The sequence below is a fragment of the Loxodonta africana genome, chromosome 9, assembly GCF_030014295.1.
Source record: "Loxodonta africana isolate mLoxAfr1 chromosome 9, mLoxAfr1.hap2, whole genome shotgun sequence".
Taxonomy (NCBI): Eukaryota; Metazoa; Chordata; class Mammalia; order Proboscidea; family Elephantidae; genus Loxodonta; species Loxodonta africana.
Window position 1 is genome coordinate 63307558 of NC_087350.1, and position 20955 is coordinate 63328512.

At 44.6% G+C, this 20955-nt stretch overlaps 1 protein-coding gene across 16 annotated transcripts in view; it reads right to left on the minus strand.

The window, feature by feature from the left end:
- ZNF618 (zinc finger protein 618) overlaps positions 1-20955 on the minus strand; it is a 184258-nt gene that overhangs the window by 2590 nt on the left and 160713 nt on the right. For 9 of the 16 annotated variants that reach the window (XM_064291568.1, XM_064291567.1, XM_064291574.1 and 6 more), the window contains 4 exons: positions 16185-16424; positions 12526-12609; positions 10290-10334; positions 9199-9276 (listed from right to left, as the gene is read on the minus strand). In XM_064291568.1, coding sequence (XP_064147638.1) covers positions 9199-9276; positions 10290-10334; positions 12526-12609; positions 16185-16424 — 447 coding nt within the window. The remainder of the gene's footprint in view (positions 1-9198; positions 9277-10289; positions 10335-12525; positions 12610-16184; positions 16425-20955) is intronic. The other 7 variants (XM_064291570.1, XM_023545023.2, XM_064291571.1 and 4 more) reach the window with 5 other exon arrangements.

Consider the following 20955-nt stretch of genomic DNA (forward strand, 5'->3'; position numbering starts at 1 on the left):
GGGGTTTCCACAAGTCTTTGCATGCATGTGGTGAAATTGCACAAGGCTGACAAAAGGGCCACTAGAAAGCAGTAGGTACAATAATTCCCAAGGCTCACACAGGGTGGGGACAATTTGCATTCACACCACTCAGAGCAGAGAGACCTCAATGCATGAGGAACTAAGTAGAGTTCCCTTACCATGAGGTAACTAGTCATAGATTGGGAACTGCACTAGACCTGCCCTAATACGTATTAAAGCAAACTGCAAAAGTGTCAAGGTGATTCCACATAATTAAACTGCATGCCAGAACAAAGTTCAACACGCTTCAAAGGAATACAACAAAATCCAGAACCTAACAATGTCCAATGTCCAGAATTCTGAAACCAATATCCAATGTCCAGAATCCAATAAAAATGATCAAATATTCAAATTAGTAGGAAAATATTACCTATAACCAGGAGAAAAACCAATAACAGGAACAGACCCAGAAATGACAGTATTAGAAAATAAGAACCTTAAAGCAATTGTTATGAATTACAAAAATATGTTTGAAGATATAAAGGAAATCATGAACATGATAAGGAAAAAAATGGAAGATGTAAAACAGAACAAAATGAAACAAAAAACAACCCAAGTGGAACTTAAATAAAATGTGTATGAAAGATACACTGTATGGGCTAAGAGGAGATTAGACGCCACCGAAGAAAGGATTATTGAACTTGCCCATTCCATTGTTGGACAGGGCAAGAGAACGATCCATCATGAAAAACAGAGTGGGCAAAAGACTGAAAATAAATGAACAGAGCATGGACAATATCAACCAGTCTAATATAGATATAACTAGAGTCTCAGGGGGTGGGGCAGAAAAATATTTAAAGAAATAATCACCAAAAATTTTCCAAACCTGATGAAAATTATAAGCCCACAGATTCAAAAAACTCAACCAACTCCAAGCAAAATGAACATAAATAAAGCACCATAAAGGTATATTATTCTATCATAAACAAACTGTTGAAAGCCAATTAAAAGAAAATCTTAAAAGCAGCCAGAGGGGTAAAAGGACACATTACCTACAAATTAACAGAAATGAGAATGGTAACACAATTACCATCAGAAGTTATGCAAACCAGGAGGCAACGGAACAAAGTACTGACAGAAAACGTCAAACTAAAATTCTACACCTAGTGATAATATAGCTCATAGCAACCCTTTAGGACAGAGCAGAACTGCCCCATAGCGCTTCCAAGGAGCACCTGGTGGATTTGAACTTCTGACTCTTTTGGTTTGCAGCCATAGCACTTACCCACTATGCCACCAGGGTTTCAGGGTCGCTACAAGACAGAATCGACTTGACAGCAATGGGGTTTTTTATGGGTAGTGATAGTATAAAATGAATGAAGACAAAATAAAGACTTCTGAGACAAACAAAAGCAGACATTCACTAAAACGTGTTAGAAGTTCTTCAGGTCTAAGAAAAATGACAACAAATAAGAATCTAGATCTACAGACAGGAATGAAGAGTGCTGAAAATTATATATATGTAGATAAACATAAAAAATACTTCCCCCTTCATATTTCATATCTTTGAAATACAACTAACTGTTCACTGAAAAAATATAAACAATGTACAGTATAAATGCATGCAGAACTAAAATGAATGACAACAACAGTCTAACAAGACGTGGACAGGAAATAAAGGTGTATTGTTGAATGGTTCTCACACTATTTGGAAAGTGGTCTAATATCTGAAGATAAGACTATGGCAAGTTAAAAATATATAGTGCAGACCCTAAATAAACCATAAAAACTAAAACAAGGAGTTACAGCTAATATGTTGGATGTGGAGATAAAATGGAGTAATAATAAATTCTGAATCCAAAATAATGCAGGAAATTTTTGTAAAAATATTTTAGGAATAAAGAATAAAGGTGATAGATAGGAAACAAATAGCAACATGGTGATTTAAACCCAATCATACTGATCATTACATTAAATGTGATTCTGACATTTCAAATAGGAATCAGATTGTCATACTAAGAAAAAAAGTAGGCTCAACAATATGCTGTTTAAAAGAAATATTTTCAAATATGAAGGCACAGGTTAGTTAAATTAAAATGCTGGATAAAGACATAATGTGCAAACAGTAATGAAAAGAAAGCTGAAGATGTGATATTATTATCAGAAGAAAAAATAAACCCCAGAACAAGGAATACTGCCAGAGATAAAGACACTGCATAATGGTATTACTGCATAATGATAAAATGTGACAAAATCCAATACCCATTTATGAAACATACAACTCCCAATTCAAACTGGCAAGAAGATACAATTCTAAACGCATATGTACATGATAACAGAGCTTCAAAACCCATGAAGCAACAACTAATGAAACTGAAAGAAAAAATAGACAAATCTACAATTATAATTGGAAATTTCAACTATCTTCTCTCAGTAATCACGTAGTATTGTCCAGTAACAAGCAGTCTAAAATACATTTTATTGGAATCTAGAAAAGGGAGATAGAAAGAAAAATACTTGAGAAGATAATGGTTGAAATTTTTCTAAAGTAGACCAATTAAAAAAAAAATCAGTAAGGATGTATAGAAGTCTTAAATAACACTATCAATCAACTTGGTCCAACCTACACTTAAAGAACACTCAACTCACTAAGAGTCAAATACACATTCTTTGCAAGGACAGAGGGAATGTTCAACAAGATACACGTTATGAGCCATAAAACAAGTCTTAATAAATCTAAAAGGAATGAAATTATACAAAGTATGTTCTCTGACTACAACATAATTAAATTAGAGATCAGTAACAAAATATATATATTTAGAAAAATCTCAACTATTTGAAAATTAAACATCATAAGAGAAATTAGGTACTATTTTGAACTAAATGAAAATAAAAACATAACATTTCAAAATATGTAAGATCAGTCTAAAGGAAGGCTTATTTACAGCATTAAAACCAAAAATACCAAACCTGTTGCCACTGAGTTGATTTCGACTCATAGTGATCCTATCGGACAGAGTAGAACTGCCCCACAGGGTTTCCAAAGAGCTGCTGGTGGATTCGACCTGCCAACCTTCTGGTTAGCAGCTGAGCTCTTAACCATTATGCCACCAGGGCTCCACTTATAGCATTAGATGCTATACTAGAAAAGAAGAACAGTTTAAAATCAGTGATATAAGCTTCCACTTCATGAAACCAAAAGAAAAAAGCAGAAGAAAGGAAATAATAGATAAAAGTGGAAATTAGTGACATAGAAAATAGACAAACACAATAGAGAAACTGAAAGCTGATTCTTTGTAAAGATGAATAAAATTAATAAACTGCTGGCCAGAATGATCAAGAAAAAAGACACAAATTATCAATACCAGGAATGAAAAAGGAGACATCACTACAGAAGCTACAGACAGATATTAAAGGGATAAAAATGTAATATTAGAATGACTTTATGCCAATAAATTCCACAACTTAGGTGAAACAAATACTCTGAAAGACATAAAGCACCAAAGTTTACTCAAGAAAAAACAGATAATTTGAATAGTTCTATAAATATATATAAAATTGCATTCATAGTTAAATAACCTCCCACACATACACACAAACACACACACAAAAACCCAAGGTCCTGATGGGTTCCATTGTTGAATCTGATCCAATATTTAAGGAAGAAATAATACGAAATTTTCCAGAAAATAAGAGGGGAAAGAACCCCTCTCAACCCATTTTATGAAGCCAGCATTATCCTGATCCCGAACTGAAAAAAATCATTACAAGAACTACAGACCAATATCCCTTACGAAACAGACATAAAATCCTTAAGAAAATATTAGTAAACTGAATACAGCAATACATACATATATATCATGACTAAATGGAGTTTATCCCAGAAATGAAGGTTTAGTAATAAAAATCAATCAGTGAAATTCCCGACACTAACAGAATAAAGAAGAAACATCATCACGACAGATATAAATACACATAAAAAATGTGACAAAATTCAACCCTCATTCATGAAACAAAATCTCAGCAAACTAGGAAGAGAAAGGAAATTCCTACATCTGATAAAGGGCAACTATAAAAAACCTACAATTTACCAACCTTACCAAAATAAAAAGGATTATAAGGAAATACTACAAACAATAGTATGCCAACAAATTAGATTACCTACATGAAATGGAAAAATCCCTTAAAGTTATAAATTACAAAACAAAACCGCAGGCCCAGATGGCTTCACTGGTGAATTCTACCATTCATTAAAAGAAGAACTGACACCAATCCTTCACCAACTCTTGCAAAAAAAATAGAAGGGCAGGAAACATCTCCCATTTCATTTTATGAGGCCAGTGTTATCCTGGAAACAAAACTAGATAAAGATATCACAAGTAAACTACAGTCCAATATCCCCTAGGAATATAGACATGAGCATCCTCAATAAAATACTAGCAAACTGAATCTAGCAACATATATTGCTCAGTAATAAAAAGACAACCCAATTAAAAAACGAGCAAAGGATTGGAATAGACATCTCTCCAAAGAGGATATACAACTGGCCAATAAGCACGTGAAAAGATGTTCAATATCTTTAGTTACCAGGGACATGCCAATCAAAACCACAGAGAGATGCCACTTCATGCTCATTAGGCTGGCCACAGTAAAAAAGTCAGACAATAACAAGTGTTGGTGAGGATGTGGAGGAATCAGAGCCCTCATACATTGCTGGTGGGGATGTCAACCAGTAAAGTTGCTCTGGAAAACAGGCTGGCAGTTCCTCAAATGGTTAAACACAGAGTTCTCATCCGATCCAGTAATTTCACTCCTGGGTATACACCCAACAGAAGTGAAAACACATCTCCACTTAGAGGGCATCGAGTTTATGTTAATGATGGTGGAATGATTTGGAAGAGGGTAGCGAAAACGGTTACACAACTTGGAAAATGTCATCAGTGTCACTGAACTGTACATGCAGAACTTGTTGAGATGGCATATACTTTGCTATGTATACTTTTAACACAATAAAATAAAAAAAGAAAGCGTATGTCCATACAAACACTTGTACTTGATGTTCACAGCAGCTTTACTTATAATAGCCTAAACAACAAATCAATTGTTTATCAACTGGTGAATGGATAAACCGATTGTAGTATATTCATACAACGGAATAACACTAATTGGCAATAAAAAAAGAACTACTGACAGGAATCGATAACATGAACAAAGCTCAAAAGTATGCTAAGTGAAAGAAATCAGGTTACTAATTCCAACTGTGTGATTCCATTTATATAAAATCTCAGTAGAGGTAAAACTATGATGAAAGAAAGCAGATGGTGGTTGTTATGGGTTAGGTGGAGCGAAGAGATTGGCTGTAAAAGGGCACGAAGGTACTTTTTGGGTGGATGGTAATGTTACACATTTCCCTAGTGATGGTGGTTAAATGGCTGTCTACATTTGTCAAAACCCATCAACTCGTACTCTTAAATTTGGTAAATTACATCTCAGTAAATCTGATTTTTAATAGGCTGGAAAGAAATCTATTAAAATAGTAACAGAGAGTACTGAGATTACAGCTGATCCTTCATCTTCTAACTTCTCTGCATTTTTCCCATTTCCTTTAGTGAACAGACCTTACTTTCAAAAAAGAAGAAAACAAGCACAAATTTTAAAATGAGAACAAACAGGCTTTCTTATTGACTTCACTAGGGTTCAGGTTGCTGAAAGCCCTGGATTCAGCGGCATCACTCGGGGGGTACAGGCTGCACCCCCTGGTACTGTCAGAGAGGGTGACACCACAACAGTGGCAGGTGAGCCAGCACTGCAGGGGGACGGGCCACCAAGGCAGTGGCATCATGAGGGTGCGATAACTCATCACCCCCAGTCAGGGTGCAGGCAGGCAGAGGAGGGTCTCAGCCTTGGCCAATAGGAGAGGGGAAGAACTCCAAGGAACAGCAGGGCAGGGCATTTGGCCCTGCAGGAGTGGGGACGGAGTAAAGGGGTTCACTGGCTGGTCCCGCCCATGGCAGGGAGTAGCACAATGAGTTATTGAGCTGGGTGACACCAACCCTAGTGAAGTCGCTGCCTGGATTTGAACCTGGCTCTGCCATGGTTGTGGGGTGTGACCTTGAGTTAGTCACTTCAACTCTCTAGGTAAGCTGCAGGATGACTGCCCCATTCTCTGCCCTTCCACAGGACTTGGAATCGAGATTATGCAACGTAGCATTGTATTGCTGATTATAAAATACTCCTTCTATATCCCACAGAAAGGAGCTCTGGTGGCACAGTGGTGTAGTGCTCAGCTGCTAACCAAGAGGTTAGTGGTTTGAACCCACTATCTGCTCCAAGGGAGAAGGATGTAGCTGTCTGCTTCCGTAAAGATGACAGCCTTGGAAACCCTATAGTGCAGTTCTATTCCGTCCTACAGGGTAGCTATGAATCAGATTCAGCTTGATGGCAGTGGGTTTGGTTTTTTGGTATATCCCATAGATACCACTCCTGATATGGGTGAGGTACTCGGTAAGTGCTCTGGGGGCAGACTTGACTTATACCCACAGCCTGAGCTGAAAATAAGATTTACTGGAGGTGGCTATCCCCGTGTACCATGGTCACATACATATGCCTGCAGAGGGCTGGATACAAAGCTGGAGTAAAGGCTATCTTCCAGAGAGAGATCACTTCAGGGAAAAGAAAGCAGCTCTTTCTAGCAGGGGATGGAAAAGAACATATCTGTTGTTGCTGGGTCTTAGAACTTGTCACGCACGGCCCTCAACACTTCACATACGTCGTCTCCAGGACTCTCACCCAGCCCTGTGAGGTGGGGCTTATTAGTCCACTTTACAGACAAGAAGACTGAAGTCCAGAGAAGTGAAGTGGCTCAAAGGGATTAGAAACCAGGTCTGGCCACAACCAAAATCCTAAAACCGTGCGTGGCCAACTTGTTTGCTGCCTGGGGCCATCCCTATGTTCCTCTTGGCCACCATTCCCCTGACAGTGCTATAATCAAGGAGCTGGAAGGAATGATCTCTGAGGACCTGCCATTTCTGCCAACCCTCCTCCTGGTCTCCATGACGCTGCGCGGGGTGGTTGTTAAGAGAACAGGGGCGTGGAGTTCACAGGGTTGAAATCCTGGCCCAACCATTTGTAACCGCATAGCCTTGAGCAAGTTACTTAACCATTTTGTGTCTCAGTTTTCTTGCCTATAAAACAGAGCTATTATGGACCCTTAGAGGGCTGTGCTGAGAATTAAAGGAGTTAATCCATGTCAAATGTTTAGAACAAGGCCTGGCACAAAGTAAGAGCTCAAACAACGTTAGATAATTTTTATTAGCTAAGCACTGTTGGGCCAGTGATTACGTTCTCTGAACCTCAGTTTCTTCATCTGTATAATGGAGATGATGGTGTCAGCTAGCTAACAGGTTGCTGGGGAAGATTTGATGCAATAATCTATGTAAAGCTCTAAGTGCCACACTTGACATGTTTGTACGCACTCACTAGATGTTAGCAATTTTTAGTATGACTACTGCCAAAACACACTCCTGAGCTGTCACCGGGGGCAAGACAGGTTTTCCCCCAGAACAGGAAGTTTATTAGCAGGAATTACCCTGTGCCATTCAGCAGTCTCTTAATGAGATTGGTGTTATTCCAGGCTGATCCTCCTTATCAGCAGCGCTATGAACTGCGAAGATCATGACGCTTAATTTCTCTCTATGGAGTCAATCCTTTAATCCTCATTCAGCCTGGCTGGGATTTTGACTGCTTTGCGCTGGAGTGCCGGGGAGCATTCTTTGGCAGCGCTGGACCAGAACAAAGCAGCCCAAAGCTCCTCGTGAAAAACCCGCGGAGATGCTTGGGAGAGGTGGGCCTACCACAGGGCTCGGCCTCGATTTGCATTTTAATGGTCTCCTCCTTTAGTGAGGAAGCACAGGCACAGAGACTCTGTCCTAATTACCGCTTGGCTTCTAGAAGCTGGCAGAGGGGTGGGTGGAGGGTCTGGGGTATCAGAGGAGGTTGAGGAGGGTCTAAGCAGTCAGAGTGTGTGCTCAAGCCGTGGTCCCCACACAGCCTTCCAAAGGCTGTCGCTAGCCCTGAAGCTTCCACGCTCCTGGCTCCTTGAGCTGGTCTTCAAGGCCTTCCCCAGTGAGGGATGGCTGATGGCAAAGACAACTAGAGATGTGAGACTCACGAAGATGAAACCTTGGAGTGAGGAGGGCTGCTGAAGAGCAGAAGTTCCAGTGCCCTTGGTTGCGAGACGGAGACACTCAGGGAGGAACACACCGTTTCCTCCAGAAGTCATACAGCATCAAACCACACCAGTTAGAACAGGGCTAGAACTTAAGGGTCTGGCTGCCAATCCAGAGACTAGCCTAATTTTAATGAATTCATTAGAAATCAATAATAGGGCCCAAAAAAGATCACGTGAATTAGCGCCTAGTGTACAAGGAAATACCTGGTAAACATGTGCCGAAGGAATGAATGAATGGAGGTCACAGTGAGACAATCTTAAGAGAACAGACTAGTACTCCATGCTCGCCAAGCCACACCGAAAGGACATGTAAACCTAAGAAGGATACAAATAGTACTAGTAATAGTAGTAACGGAGTCCATGGGTGGTACAAATGGTTAACTGGCTCAGATGCTTACTATATGGTTGGAAGTTGGAGTCCATCAAAGGCACCTCGGAAGGAAAGCCTGGCAACCTACTTCTGAACAGTCAGCCATTGAAAACCCTATGTAGCACAGTTCTACTCTGACACACATGAGGTTACCACGAGTAGGAGCTGACTTGATGGCAACTGGTTTTGGTAACTGTAATAACCAAAACCAAACCAAACTGTTGCCGTCGAGTTGATTCCGACTCATAGCAACCCTATGGGACAGAGCAGAACTGCCCCATGGGGTTTCCAAGGACTGCCTGGTGAATTCAAACTGCGAACTTTTTGGTTAGCAGCCGAGCTCTTAACTACTCTAGTAACAGGGGCTGCCAGTTCTGGAACCACCACTACGTGTCAGGAATGTTTCACACATTACTTCTTATGCCTCCAGAGGACCTCTCGACGGCAAGTGTGGCAGGGACCGCTAGCGTTTCCTTTTGCAGTGTGCTGGGCTGTCCGTAGGCAGTGGTGGCCTGGACAGCTTGGACGTTTTCCAGCTGCACACTTCTGCTCACAGATTCAGGCCGGCCATGTGACTAATTCCCACTGGGCCCCTTACCTGCGTGGGACTGCATGTGCTCCAAGAGGTTGTTGTAGAACTGGAACTGGATGCCACAGGCGCCACAGGTGTAGGGTTCTGGGGGAAGAAGCAAGGCAGCCATGTTAGGGGCAGGGCAACCCTTGATGTCTTCCTGCTGGACTGTGGCAGCTTTGGCACTGGGAAGCATACACACACTGGACCCCTGTATTTGGGACTCTAGGCCCAGCCTGTCTGCCTCCCCCATCCCTCAATCAGCGAGGAAGAGGCTGGGGGAAAGGAAGGAGCGATGGAGACAGGAAGACATGCAGATAAGGAGATAATCTCTTCAATCTAGTGGGGATTTATTGAGTGCTTACTGCGTGCCAGGCACTGTCTGGGCACTGGGCATGAGGTGGGAATGGAAGGACAACATCACTAGACCAAAAGCTCTCTCAGGACAGGGACCATGTCTTATTTGTTTCATAGCCTATCTCTGCCTGTGGAGCTACTCAGAGTTCACTGCACTGTGGCTACATGAATGAATGAATGAACATGTAGTGAACCAAACACAAAGTAACAGACACACAGGGCAGTAAAGGGGGTGGGGAAGCAAGACAGAAGGTAAAAGATGGAGAAAGTCACAGCAAAGCTAGAGGAAATGGGGGTAAGAGAAGAAAAGAGGGAGAGAGAGGAGAGAGGGTGAGTATATGCCAAAGGAACAAGTGTATGGTGGGCTTTATCCTTTGTCCCTGTGTTCCTGACACTGCTCAGTGCCAACAGAGAGGAAGAGGGAGGAAGGAGAAAGGAAAAAGGGGTGAAAAGAATAAGGAAAAGAGAGGGAAGATGGCTGAGGTGGGGCTCAGAAGAGGTGTCCTGCGGCTGCCCCAGTGAGCTGGAATTGGGACGCCTGGCTTCCTCCAGGGCTCAGGCAGTAGAGGTCCCTGTCCAAGCTCCTCCACCCGCCTGGGGCTGGGCCCTCCATCGGCCTCTGCCAGCTTCAGAGCCAGCCTGGGAGGGTGGCCCAAGTCAGCTGCTCTGGGAAGGTCCTCAGAGAGTGTGGCCAGCTGAGTAAATTCCCTGCCCTGCCTCACCCTCTCCAGCCCTGAAACCCCAATGGGACCATCACTTACTCTGTAGGAGAGGGAAAGGATTGGAAATCAGGGGACTTGCAGTTTCTGCAAAAGAGAAACAGTTTAGCCAAGTCTCTTCCAGTTCTGGTGCCCTGTGATGAATGTCATCATTTCTATTCTTAATAACCATGAACCAGACAGGGCTCTGGGAGAAGGGGAGACATCTGAGGGCAAGGCTGACAGTCTGGGGTGGGGCTGGGGGCAGGCTTGGCCTGGAGGACACATTCTCCAGAGAACCCAGGTATCCCGTGGTGAGATCAGGCAGGGCCCTCAACCTGAAGCACTGAGCTGTACACCAGCACCAGGGAGAAAACGCACATGAAGTGGCAGCCTACTCTGGGACACAAAGCTGGGAGCTGCTCCTAGGTCCTGTTCCTGGGATAGCAAGGTCTGGTACCAAACACCAGGGCAGCCACACAGGGTGGCTGGGCTTTTCTTTGAGTGTTTCTGCTTTCTCAAGTTGCCAGGGACTTGGGTTGGTGACCTCATCCGCCAGAGGCAGCAGAGTGGGGCTCCACAGACTAGACTGTGAATCCTGCCTATACCACTTACAACTGGTGACCTGGGGCCACAATTTACCACTCCTGAGCCTCAGGTTCCTCATCCGAAAAGTGGGGTAGCAGTAACACTGACCCTCACAGAGTCGTGGTAGGATGAAAACAGATAAAGACACGTAAAGCTCTGAACACATGCCAGGCACATAGTAAGCGCTCAATAAATGGTGGCTGCCAGCAGCAGGACTCCTACACCGTCCCCAGTTCTGAATGTTAGCTCTTGTGGAAGAAGAGGCAAAAGGGGTGCAGCCAGGCTTGGCTGAGAGCTTGGTTCCATCGCGAGGCCCTACTGCTTCCCACGTGACCTTGGGCAAGTCATCCCACCCTGTTAGGTTCGGCTGCCCTGCTGGGTGCCGAGAGGTAAACACACACCCATTATACCTCTCGGAGAGGTTGTGTGGAGTAAATTTTTTAAAAGGGTGAAACAGCTTGGAAAAGTCAATATGTTCTCTATGACTTAAGGGTTCATGTCAACATTCTCAGGGCTCCCACCACACACCTCAGCCCCCTCCTTACGGCACTCATCAGGTATGAAATCACTTGGTTTGCTTAAGCCACCACCATTACCAACACCCTAACATCTGAGTGCGTAATCTGTGCCAGGCACTCCCTGAGTGCTCATAACTACCACGGGATTGAGTATCACTCCCACTTTATAGCGGAGGAGAAGTTAAGAGACTTGCCCAAGTCACCCAGCTCATCGGTGGTGGAGCTGGGGCTCGAACTTCAGCTAGAAACCGAAGCTGGAGTTCATATTACCATGAGAAGCCTCCGTGTTGAAGCCTATGCTCCTGACTGATTTATAAAGGCCCTGACAATCAAACCACATTCTCCACCTCTCTATACCCAGACAGTGTCCACCACAGGGCCTGGCGCAGGGCAGCACCTAATGTTTGGTGAATTCAACTTTAACTGGGCAAGGCATGTGAGTGGGGGCCTTAACTTAATGTAACCACGGTGTTAGAACTCTTCCCCAGGCCTTCCCTGTGCAGCCTAGCCTGCTGTGCCGTTCTTGGACCAGGCTGTTCGTGCCCATTCCAGCCCTGCCAGGCTGATCTTGGGTCTCGCTGGGGGAGAGTAGCTCTCTGCAGCTCTGTTCTAGCGGCTCCAAGGCTCTGCCAGGTTCTGCATGCAGCAGCCAACAGGGGGCACCAGAGCACCACCGAGAACCTTAGGCAAACCTACTTAAGCTCGTAGGGGCTGGAAGGGAATCTTTACTTGGTCTGCCTCACCCTACCCCTCAGATTCAAAGTGAGATCAGAATTTGGGGCCAGAGCTCTTAGTTCACAGCTCTCTCTGCTGCACCCCCTTGCCTCTACTGGAAAGAAACTGCCTGAGGCCCTTTATCCTAAAAATGTAGCAACGGCTCCCTTAGGCCCAAACATCTAGGGTCTGTGGGAACTGATGCCTTGGGCTATGAGGGGTCCCTCTCTCCATGCAGAAGAGACAAGCAGCAGCCGAGGTCACCCCTGAGGCCCAGAGAAATGTCCCTGGAAGAAAAGGTCCCTCCAGCCTCTTTTTGGCCCTGACCTCTTTCTAATTCCCTGCCCCCAGCCTCCACCCCAGGAGACCCTTCAATGTACCAAGAAGACCCCAGCCCACAGAGCACCTGCTGCCTAGCAGGAGCAGATGCGACAGCTATAGCACCGGAAGGCTACCGCGGACACCACGGACACACTCACCGCTGGAGTTTTGGGAACTGCTATTGGTCTCTTCAAAGTGGTTTTGTGCTTTGCCTTCTACTCTCCGACTGAAAGCGCTTTCTGCTGGGTGGGGGACAGGCAGGAGAAAGAGAAAACAATGGTAATTGGTCAATACCAGGTCTAAAGGGGGTCAGGCAAGAGGAAGCTCAGGGGCCACGGGTACTTCAGAACTACCCATGCCCCAGGGTTGGGTGAGTTCTGAGGGTCTTGGTCATGAGGGAACCAGCACAGGATCTCATACCTGCCATCCCGACCAGGCTCACCTGAGTTGCCCTGACACATTGCCAGGGACTCAAAAGACCCTCACAGTACTGGGAGGGGATGGAAGCCAAGGAAGGGGGTGGCAGTCATTTGCCCAAAAGCACACACATGCATCCAGCCCAGTGACCAGATGGCAAACAGGCTTCCGGCTCCTGTCTTGGGCTCCTGGGAGCCACACTGATAACACCAAGTAACTTGGGCCTGCCACCCACTATTCCCCTGGCCAGTTTGACTGCTGCAGCCACCACAAAGGAACAGGGAGGACGAAAGACTGTTTCCTGGTGGCAGATCTGGCAGAGTGGGAGGAAAGATCAGATGGCTGATGGCCCCCCTAGGTGGTAGTGGGGGCCTCCTGGGAGAGGGGGTGTGTTAGCATGAGCCTGGGCAGCCCCGTTCCCCGGGGGGCCAAAGACCAGGGTGAAGTCTAGTCAGAGTTCACCCAGGGAAAGGGACTGGCTCCCTGAATGATTTTGGAGCATCGTGGCATACAGGCTGGCATCTTCCTGCCTGGCTCATCCCTCTCCCAGGCACTCTTCAGAGGCCCCATGATGCAGAGATAGGGTCTAACCAGGTAGAATAACACAAGTTTAGCCCCAACACCCCCTGCAGAAGGTACTGTGAGCATAGGGCAGAATGTCTGAGTTGGAAGGTAACCTGGCTTCTCCAAGGTGCTCTTGACACACTGGGGCTGCCAGACGCTCCAGCAGAAAAAGGTTTCAGAGCACAAGTCAGCTGGGGACGTGCAGCCACTCTGTTCCTTTCTTAAAAGGTAACCACTTCATCGAGGTTTTTAAAGGCTCTCAGATGTTTGACTGGAAAGTGATTCATTTAGCTTTCTGCCACCCAGCCTTCTCCAAACATACGTGGTCAAAGGACCCTGTTTTGTTTTGTTTTAAGAACATCAGATCCTTTAGTATCTCATGCAAATGGTGATTGAGGGAACCTGCTTTGGGAAATGCCACTCTCCCCCATCCACCCTTCTCCAGAAAGGCAAGTGCTCAGACTGTGGCGGCCAGGGTTCCTGATGATAATGGGGGTGATGCAAAAGATCCTACAAGACAGATCCTACAAGGCCCCACTCAATTCCCCACTCCCCACCCCCGACAATGTCTCCTGACAGAGGCTCCTTTCTGCAGAGGCTGTTGACAATATCATAAGGAAGAACCTCCCTTCAAAATGTGTCTCTTACTGAGCACCCACTATGCTCCAGGCACTGGTCTAGATACTTTACACCCATGTTTCCCCTTACTCCTCCCAAGAGCTCTATGAGGTGAAAATACAGAGGAAAGAGTGAGGTTGTGAAGCTCCACGTGCCAGATGCATTCCTAACCCTCTAAGATGGCAGAAGGAGACTTCATTCTTGGAACAGGTGCTTCCTTTTTTAAAAAGGTCTGGGAGTAGGGGAGAGCTTTCTCCATCTTAATCCTTGTATACACAAAGGGATCGGTGCCCATCTCTGGAGGTTTTTCATTCAGGCTGACCAACATATTGGTAGAACTTAGCACAACTGAGGTTACAAACTCTTATAATTCATCTTCTATTACTCAGCTGATAACGTAAATGTTGGGCAGCTATCCCGCCACAGGTACCTGTAACTAAAAGCCAGTGTGTAGTACCGTAGTGAACCCCACACTTGAGCATGCACACACATGCACGTGAGGAGCCACTTATCCTAGGATGACGAGGGTAGTAATGACTTCCAGCTGTAACATGTGTCCTTATAATCCCAAGTAGGATCCTGCTCACAACACAGCTGGTAAATCCAGATGTAACCCCCACCACGATTCTTCAGATCACATGAAGGCAGCCCTAGACATGCCCCATAGCTTGCCAGATGCTTATTGGGGGCAGTGAGGATGAAGAACCACCAGGTACCGTATAGCCCCTGCAGGTGGGTCTTCTCTTTAGAAACTGCAGGTGTAAAAATTCCCACCCACAAGCTTAAAAGATTTGAAAGCCATGATTCCATTTTTTAGTTGAACCAATAATACCCGCCACCAATGAGCCTGTGATGACTAGTCTGTTTTGTAAATATTTTACAACAACTGTTGCAAAAATGCAATGGCTTCTGGTTTTTCCTCAACACAGTAGTTAACTTAAAGGCTGATTAACTAGTCCCCGTTTAGGAGATCTAAGGACAATAAGTGTATGTCCAAAATATTTTAAAAACCATCCCCTTCCTCCAGATTAGCCTTCTGAATCAAAGAATAAAGCCAAGCACAACTAATCACTTGGCCATGTCCTTGGTGCTCAATCTGATGGCTTATTTTACTGAGTTCTCAACTTCATCACTTGTTTCTTTAACAGATGGCTTAGGCCTCTTGAGGACAACTCAAAGGCTCATGGTCTCAGAGGTACCACCATCATCACCTCTACCCTACATCCCACCTATTCCACCAGGCAGGTGGCCCAAAGCTCGTTCTATCCAGGTGTGAATCAGGGTGCCTAAAAGCCAGAGCTCAGCTCACAGTGTGTCTTATCAATTTCCCTGGAAGAAACAGTTGCCGTGAGCCCTTCACTGCCTGGTCACCTTTTGGAAGCCAAAGCCTCTCTCGGTATGCTCTCGGATTGCACTGGAGTTGGCATGCATTAGTTTCCAACTGGGCCTATGGCTCATGGAGGGAGCTCAGGGTAGTGCTGGGTGGGAAGATGCCAACAGCACAGAGCTCTAGGCCTACCACCCTGCTGCATGGAGAGCAGCTCCTCATTGAAATGAATGTGTATATTGAGTTTTCTGAAAGGTGGAGTATGTAAAGTCATGCCAACAGGGCCCAGGCAGGTAACATGAATGGAAGAACTGGGCAAGGTGTAAGACAGATAATAGTCTGATCACAACGAGAAGTGACAACTGTCACGTGGCCTCTGTGTCGGGAGGCAGTAGAGTGGTGGGGGCTGTGGAAAAGAGGAGAGCACATGCCCTGTTAAGGGAGCAGCTGTGACTTAGCCCCAGCCAATGTTACCCTGCAGGCAAGTGGGCCCAGGACTGCCAGATCTGACTTCCCAATATCAGGCAAAAATTCAGTTTTACTAAAATATAATACCCAAATGTTGGTCATTAATTTAAAAAAAAAATTTTTTTTTTTTTAAACTTTGTGAGGGCCAAATAAAACAGACCTTAGGCTATAATATGGCACAAAAAATTCTACTAAAAAAATAGTTTGCAAACCACCTTGTACAACTCTGATTTAGGGTGAGAAAACTTAGGCCCAGAGAGGTTAGGTGGTTTCTCCCTGAGCACAGAGCCCGGAGGCAGAGATGGGACCCAGATTTGCCCCAGAACACTACGGGACCTCCACTTCGCTCTTGCAAGGGTATGGCTGTGGCAGATGGGGAGAGGAGTGGGGAGTCGAGAAAGTATAACATTAGGCCATTGGTACCTGCAGTTGCCTTGCTTGCTGGAGATCCCGAATTTGGAGTGCGGAACGTCTGGGTTTGGGTGGCTGGAGGGGTGCGGTGTAACAGGGTGGCGCATCGGACCACGGAGGCCGGAGCTTTTTTCCCCGACTGGTTCGTCTGGGTCTTTGCTGCCACGAAGCGCGGAGACGGGGAGACCTCTGGATGTGAGCACTCAGAACCTGTGTCTGGATCGTCCGGTGGCTCCCACCCAGGGGCGGTACCTGAGAGGATCACTATCTCAGTCCTCACGGATCCTCAGAGCTGGAGGAGTGGCTGGGCTCTCAGGCCATAGGCTCCCATGCACAAGGGTTGGGACTTGCTCCACCAAACCTCTTCTCAGTCCAGAAAGAAAGGACCCTTGCTCCCACCCACAGCCCGATAAAGTCCGGGAGTCTAGAGTCTAGAACCTTCACTAGCTTCTCTTTTAGGGAAGGCTCATCAGTGTTACCTGGAGGTCATTTAGCAGTCTACTGTCTAAGTCACCCATAATCTTGACTAGTCTGATTCTATGTGTCTAAACTCAAGCTCTGACTCATGCTTAGGGCATCTGAACTACTTAACCCGTGCCCAAGTGCATTTTCTAGAATGTTGGCTTCTAAGTCCCTTTTCCTTCAAAGGCAGGCTTGTTTGCAAGCGTGCTGACAGCACACACACAGGGACATGCTAGGGCTGAGTTGGTGGAGGCAGCAGACAGTGGAGGTGCCCATCGTTGCCCTGAGGTGTTAGGAGAGGGGGCTCTATGGCACTCCTTGACACGGAGTACAAATTGCTGCTTTGGGGGGACAGTGCTTAAGCCGATGCCTGATACTTCAGGGTCCGTGATCTTGGACACTTTGCTTCCCCTCTCTTGGCCTCAGCTCCCCCAACTCCACCTCCGCTGATCAAAGTGGTACACCATCTCTGTGCTACCAACCCTCCAGAGATTTTGTGAGAATCCAAGAAAATCAGAAAAGGCCTTGAGTGGTAAACTGCTATTTAAATGTAAGCAACTATTACTGACTTTTTTTTTTTAAGAGACAAAGAAACCAAAGCCCAGAACGGTTGATAAACTTGTTTACAGCCACACAGAAACTTAATGCCAGGAAGGGCTAGAAGTCATGGCTGCTGGTCACTCATGAAGGTCTTTGCACAAGGCCACGTGGACCCCCAAGGCACTAACCCACATATCCTGGGACCTGGGTACAAGGAACACAGAATTTTGGGGCAATGAATGGAGCAAGTTGCTTTCCCCCTTAGTCCTCGGTTTCTGCACCTGCAGAATGGCTTCCAGGAGTCCCTCCAGTTCAGACTTTCCATAGCCTATGACTAGCTATAAAAATCCTGGCAGTCCTGTGACAGAGGCCCCTCCTTCCCTGGGGCTGGGAGCTCAAGGACACCGATAGAGCATGCAACATAATAAACACTGCGGTATCACCTGTTTATGTCAACCCACCCTGGCCTGGGCCCGTTCATCTGTCCAACCTCCTCCCAGGTCACTCGCCCCCTTTGTCTTCTCATACCCTACAATACTCTTTCCAGCTTCATGGCCTTTGCCCATGCTAACTTCTGATTGCCTGAAATGTTCTTCTCAAGTTTTTCCCTGGGTACCTACTGTTGGTACTACTTAAACATCTGTTAACCACGATTGCTGCTTAAATATCACTTCCTCAGGGAAGTCCTCCCTGATACATCCCCACTTGATCATTTGTCTTTCAGGTCCCTCTCTTACCCACTTTCAAGTGCTGTCAATGATAATGACACATGGTGTGATCTTTTGATCAATGTCTCTTTCTTCTATTTACTGCTATGTTCTGTGAGGGCAGGGATTCTGCCAATTTGGCCCACTGATACACTCAGCTATTGGAACATTCTCTGACCTACAGTAAGTGCTCAACAAACATTGTGGAATCAATGAAATCAGTGAAACAATGAATGAATGATCAGAAAAGCAAAACTCAGAAATGTTGAAATAGAGCACATCGAAGATATGATGTTTGAGAAGAGGTCACAATTGGGCTGGGAAGTTGTCATGCATATTATCCTCCCATCAGCCCCAAGGGCAGACAACACAGATGCAGATACTGAGGCTCAGAGAGGTAAGAGTACCATCCCAAGATCACTGAGGAGGTCAAGTTAAGCCAGGATGAATCTCCTAGGCTTCTAACTCATTTAGAAGAGATGACGCTGAGACTTCACCTTAGGTACTTTGGGCAGATTATCAGGAGGGACCAGTCCCTAGAGAAGGACATCATGCTTGGTAAAGTAGAGGGTCAGCAAAAAAGAGGAAGGTTGTCAATGAGATGGACTGACATGGTGGCTGCAACAATGGGCTCAAACACAACAATGACTATGCGGATGGCACAGAGCCGGGTACGGTGTTTTGTTCTGTTGTACACAGGGTCGCTATGAGTTGGAATCAACTCCACAGCGCCTAACAACAACAATAACTCATTTCACTCCACCCCCGACCTTCTGACGTAGAACATGATCACATGCTGGAATTCCTAGCTGGGCTCTCACCAAGAAAGGAGGGAAAACTCTCCGACAGTCTGGCTGACTGCCCTTATAAGAAGCACACTGAAATATTTAAACCTAAGAGATATTTAGAATGTAACACTGTGGTCTCTCCTTTCCGAAAAGCTTAAAATGTAATGAGATTTAAAAATTCAGATAATCTAAGAATCCAAGAAAAGGGACCATGCAGCTGAGAGGAGGGGGAGTCTGGGGGTCTTCCTGAAACCTTTACTAGGTATTGGAGGGTGAAAAGGCACTCAAGGCAAATGGGAGTGGTGTGCTCAGAAGCTGGAGGCAGAATGAATGAGAGAGATGATGCAGAAGGAACTAATGTGGAAAACCTTCCTCACGGATTTTAGCCTTAAAAAGAAAACCGGAGAGCTTGCACTTCTGCCATGATGGAGTAACTGGTATAGGAGTAGCCCTCCTACCAAATTCAACTATAAAACTAGATAAAATACACGAAGCAACTGTCTTCAGACGTGAACAGTAGGCAGTACAGGACTGTGATCCATGAGAGAAGAGAAACATGATGTGAGCCCCATGATCACTCTTGCCCTCTGCCTCTGGACCATGGCACAGAGATGTGGAACCCAAAGAAAGGGTGGTAATTTCGGTAGGCTAAGACAGTGATGAGAGTTCAGGGCTGCTGAGATAGCTGGAATTTGCAGGGCGGAATAGCAAAGAGACTTGTGCAAAAAAGGAACTTTAAAAATGTCCATGGAGACCTTGGAAATCTTTGTCTGAAAACTATATATGTGCAGAGTGAGCCCATGCAAAGCCTGGGGAAAAAATAGCTACTAGGGTAGCTGTTTGAGGTCATGCAGGGCCGGGAAATATTTGAGAAACCTGCTGAATATCGCAGGAATTCAGGTGAGACCCAGAAAGACCATGTATTAGATGAAGGGCTACTCTAAACCTAGAATAAGAACTACTCCAGACTTACCCTAACAAAGCTTAAAAGTGTCAGCTGAGCTGTAAATAAATAAACTGCCTGCCAAAACAAAACTCAACACTTTTCAAAGGAAGACAACAAAATCCAGGCATTCAACAATATAGTATCCAAAACATGCAGCACACAATACAAAATTACTTGTCAGCTGAAGGAGGAAAATCTTACTAGTAATCAAAAGAAAAACCCATCAGTAGAAGCATACAAAAATGATAAAGGTGATGAAATTAGCAGACAAGGACCTTAAAACAGTTATTACAAATATGCTCAAAGATTTAAAGATGAACATGAACATAATGAAGAGAAAGAAAAGATGTAAAAAAGGAGCCAAGTGGAACTTCTAGAGATAAAAAAAAAATACGATAGCTAAAATAAAAAATTCACTTGACGGAATAAAAGCAGGATACATGCTGCAGAAGATCAGTGAACTTGTAAATTGGGCAACAGAAACTATCCAAAATGAAGCACTGGGGGAAAACTAGGCTAAATAAATGAACACAGCTTCACTGGTCTACAAACATCGGTCTAACATATATATAATCAAAGTCTTCATAGAAAAGGAAAGAGAGATTGGAGAAGAAAAACTTGTAAAGAAATACTGGTTGAAATGTGTCCAAGTGTGATAGAATATGTAGACCCATTGATCCAAGAAGTTCAATGAATTTCAAGTAGGATAAACACAAAGCAAACTACACATCATAATCAAATTGCAGAAAACTGGTGATGTGAAGAAATGTCTTAAGTGCCTCCGGAAAAAACAGAAACATTAACTATAGAGAAATAATGATTAGAATGAACACCGACTTCTCATCAGAAACAGCACAAGTCAAAAGACAAGGGAATGGCATATTTAAAGTACTAAAAGAAAAAATTCTCAATCTAAAATTCCACATGCAGAAAAAACACCCTTCAAAAGAGAAGGTGAAATAAAAACATTTTCAGTTGAGAGAATCTGTCAACAACAGAGCTACAATATGAGAAATGCTAAAGGAAGTTCTTTAAAGTGAAGAAAAATCACAATAAGTGGAATTCAGATTTACATGAAGGAAAGAAAAGCACAAGAAATGGTAAATACGTAGGTCAATATAGAAGACATTTTCTTATTTTTTAATTTCATTAAAAGATAATTGACTAAAGCAAAAAGAATAATTGTTGGGTTTATAACATAATGTAGACATGTGTCTAAAAACAGCTCAAAGGACAAGAGTGTAGTAAATGGAAGTATATTTGTTGTAATGTTCTTGTACATGTGATATGATATAAACTCATGGTAGACTGTGATAAATTACAAACTATACAGTAAAAAA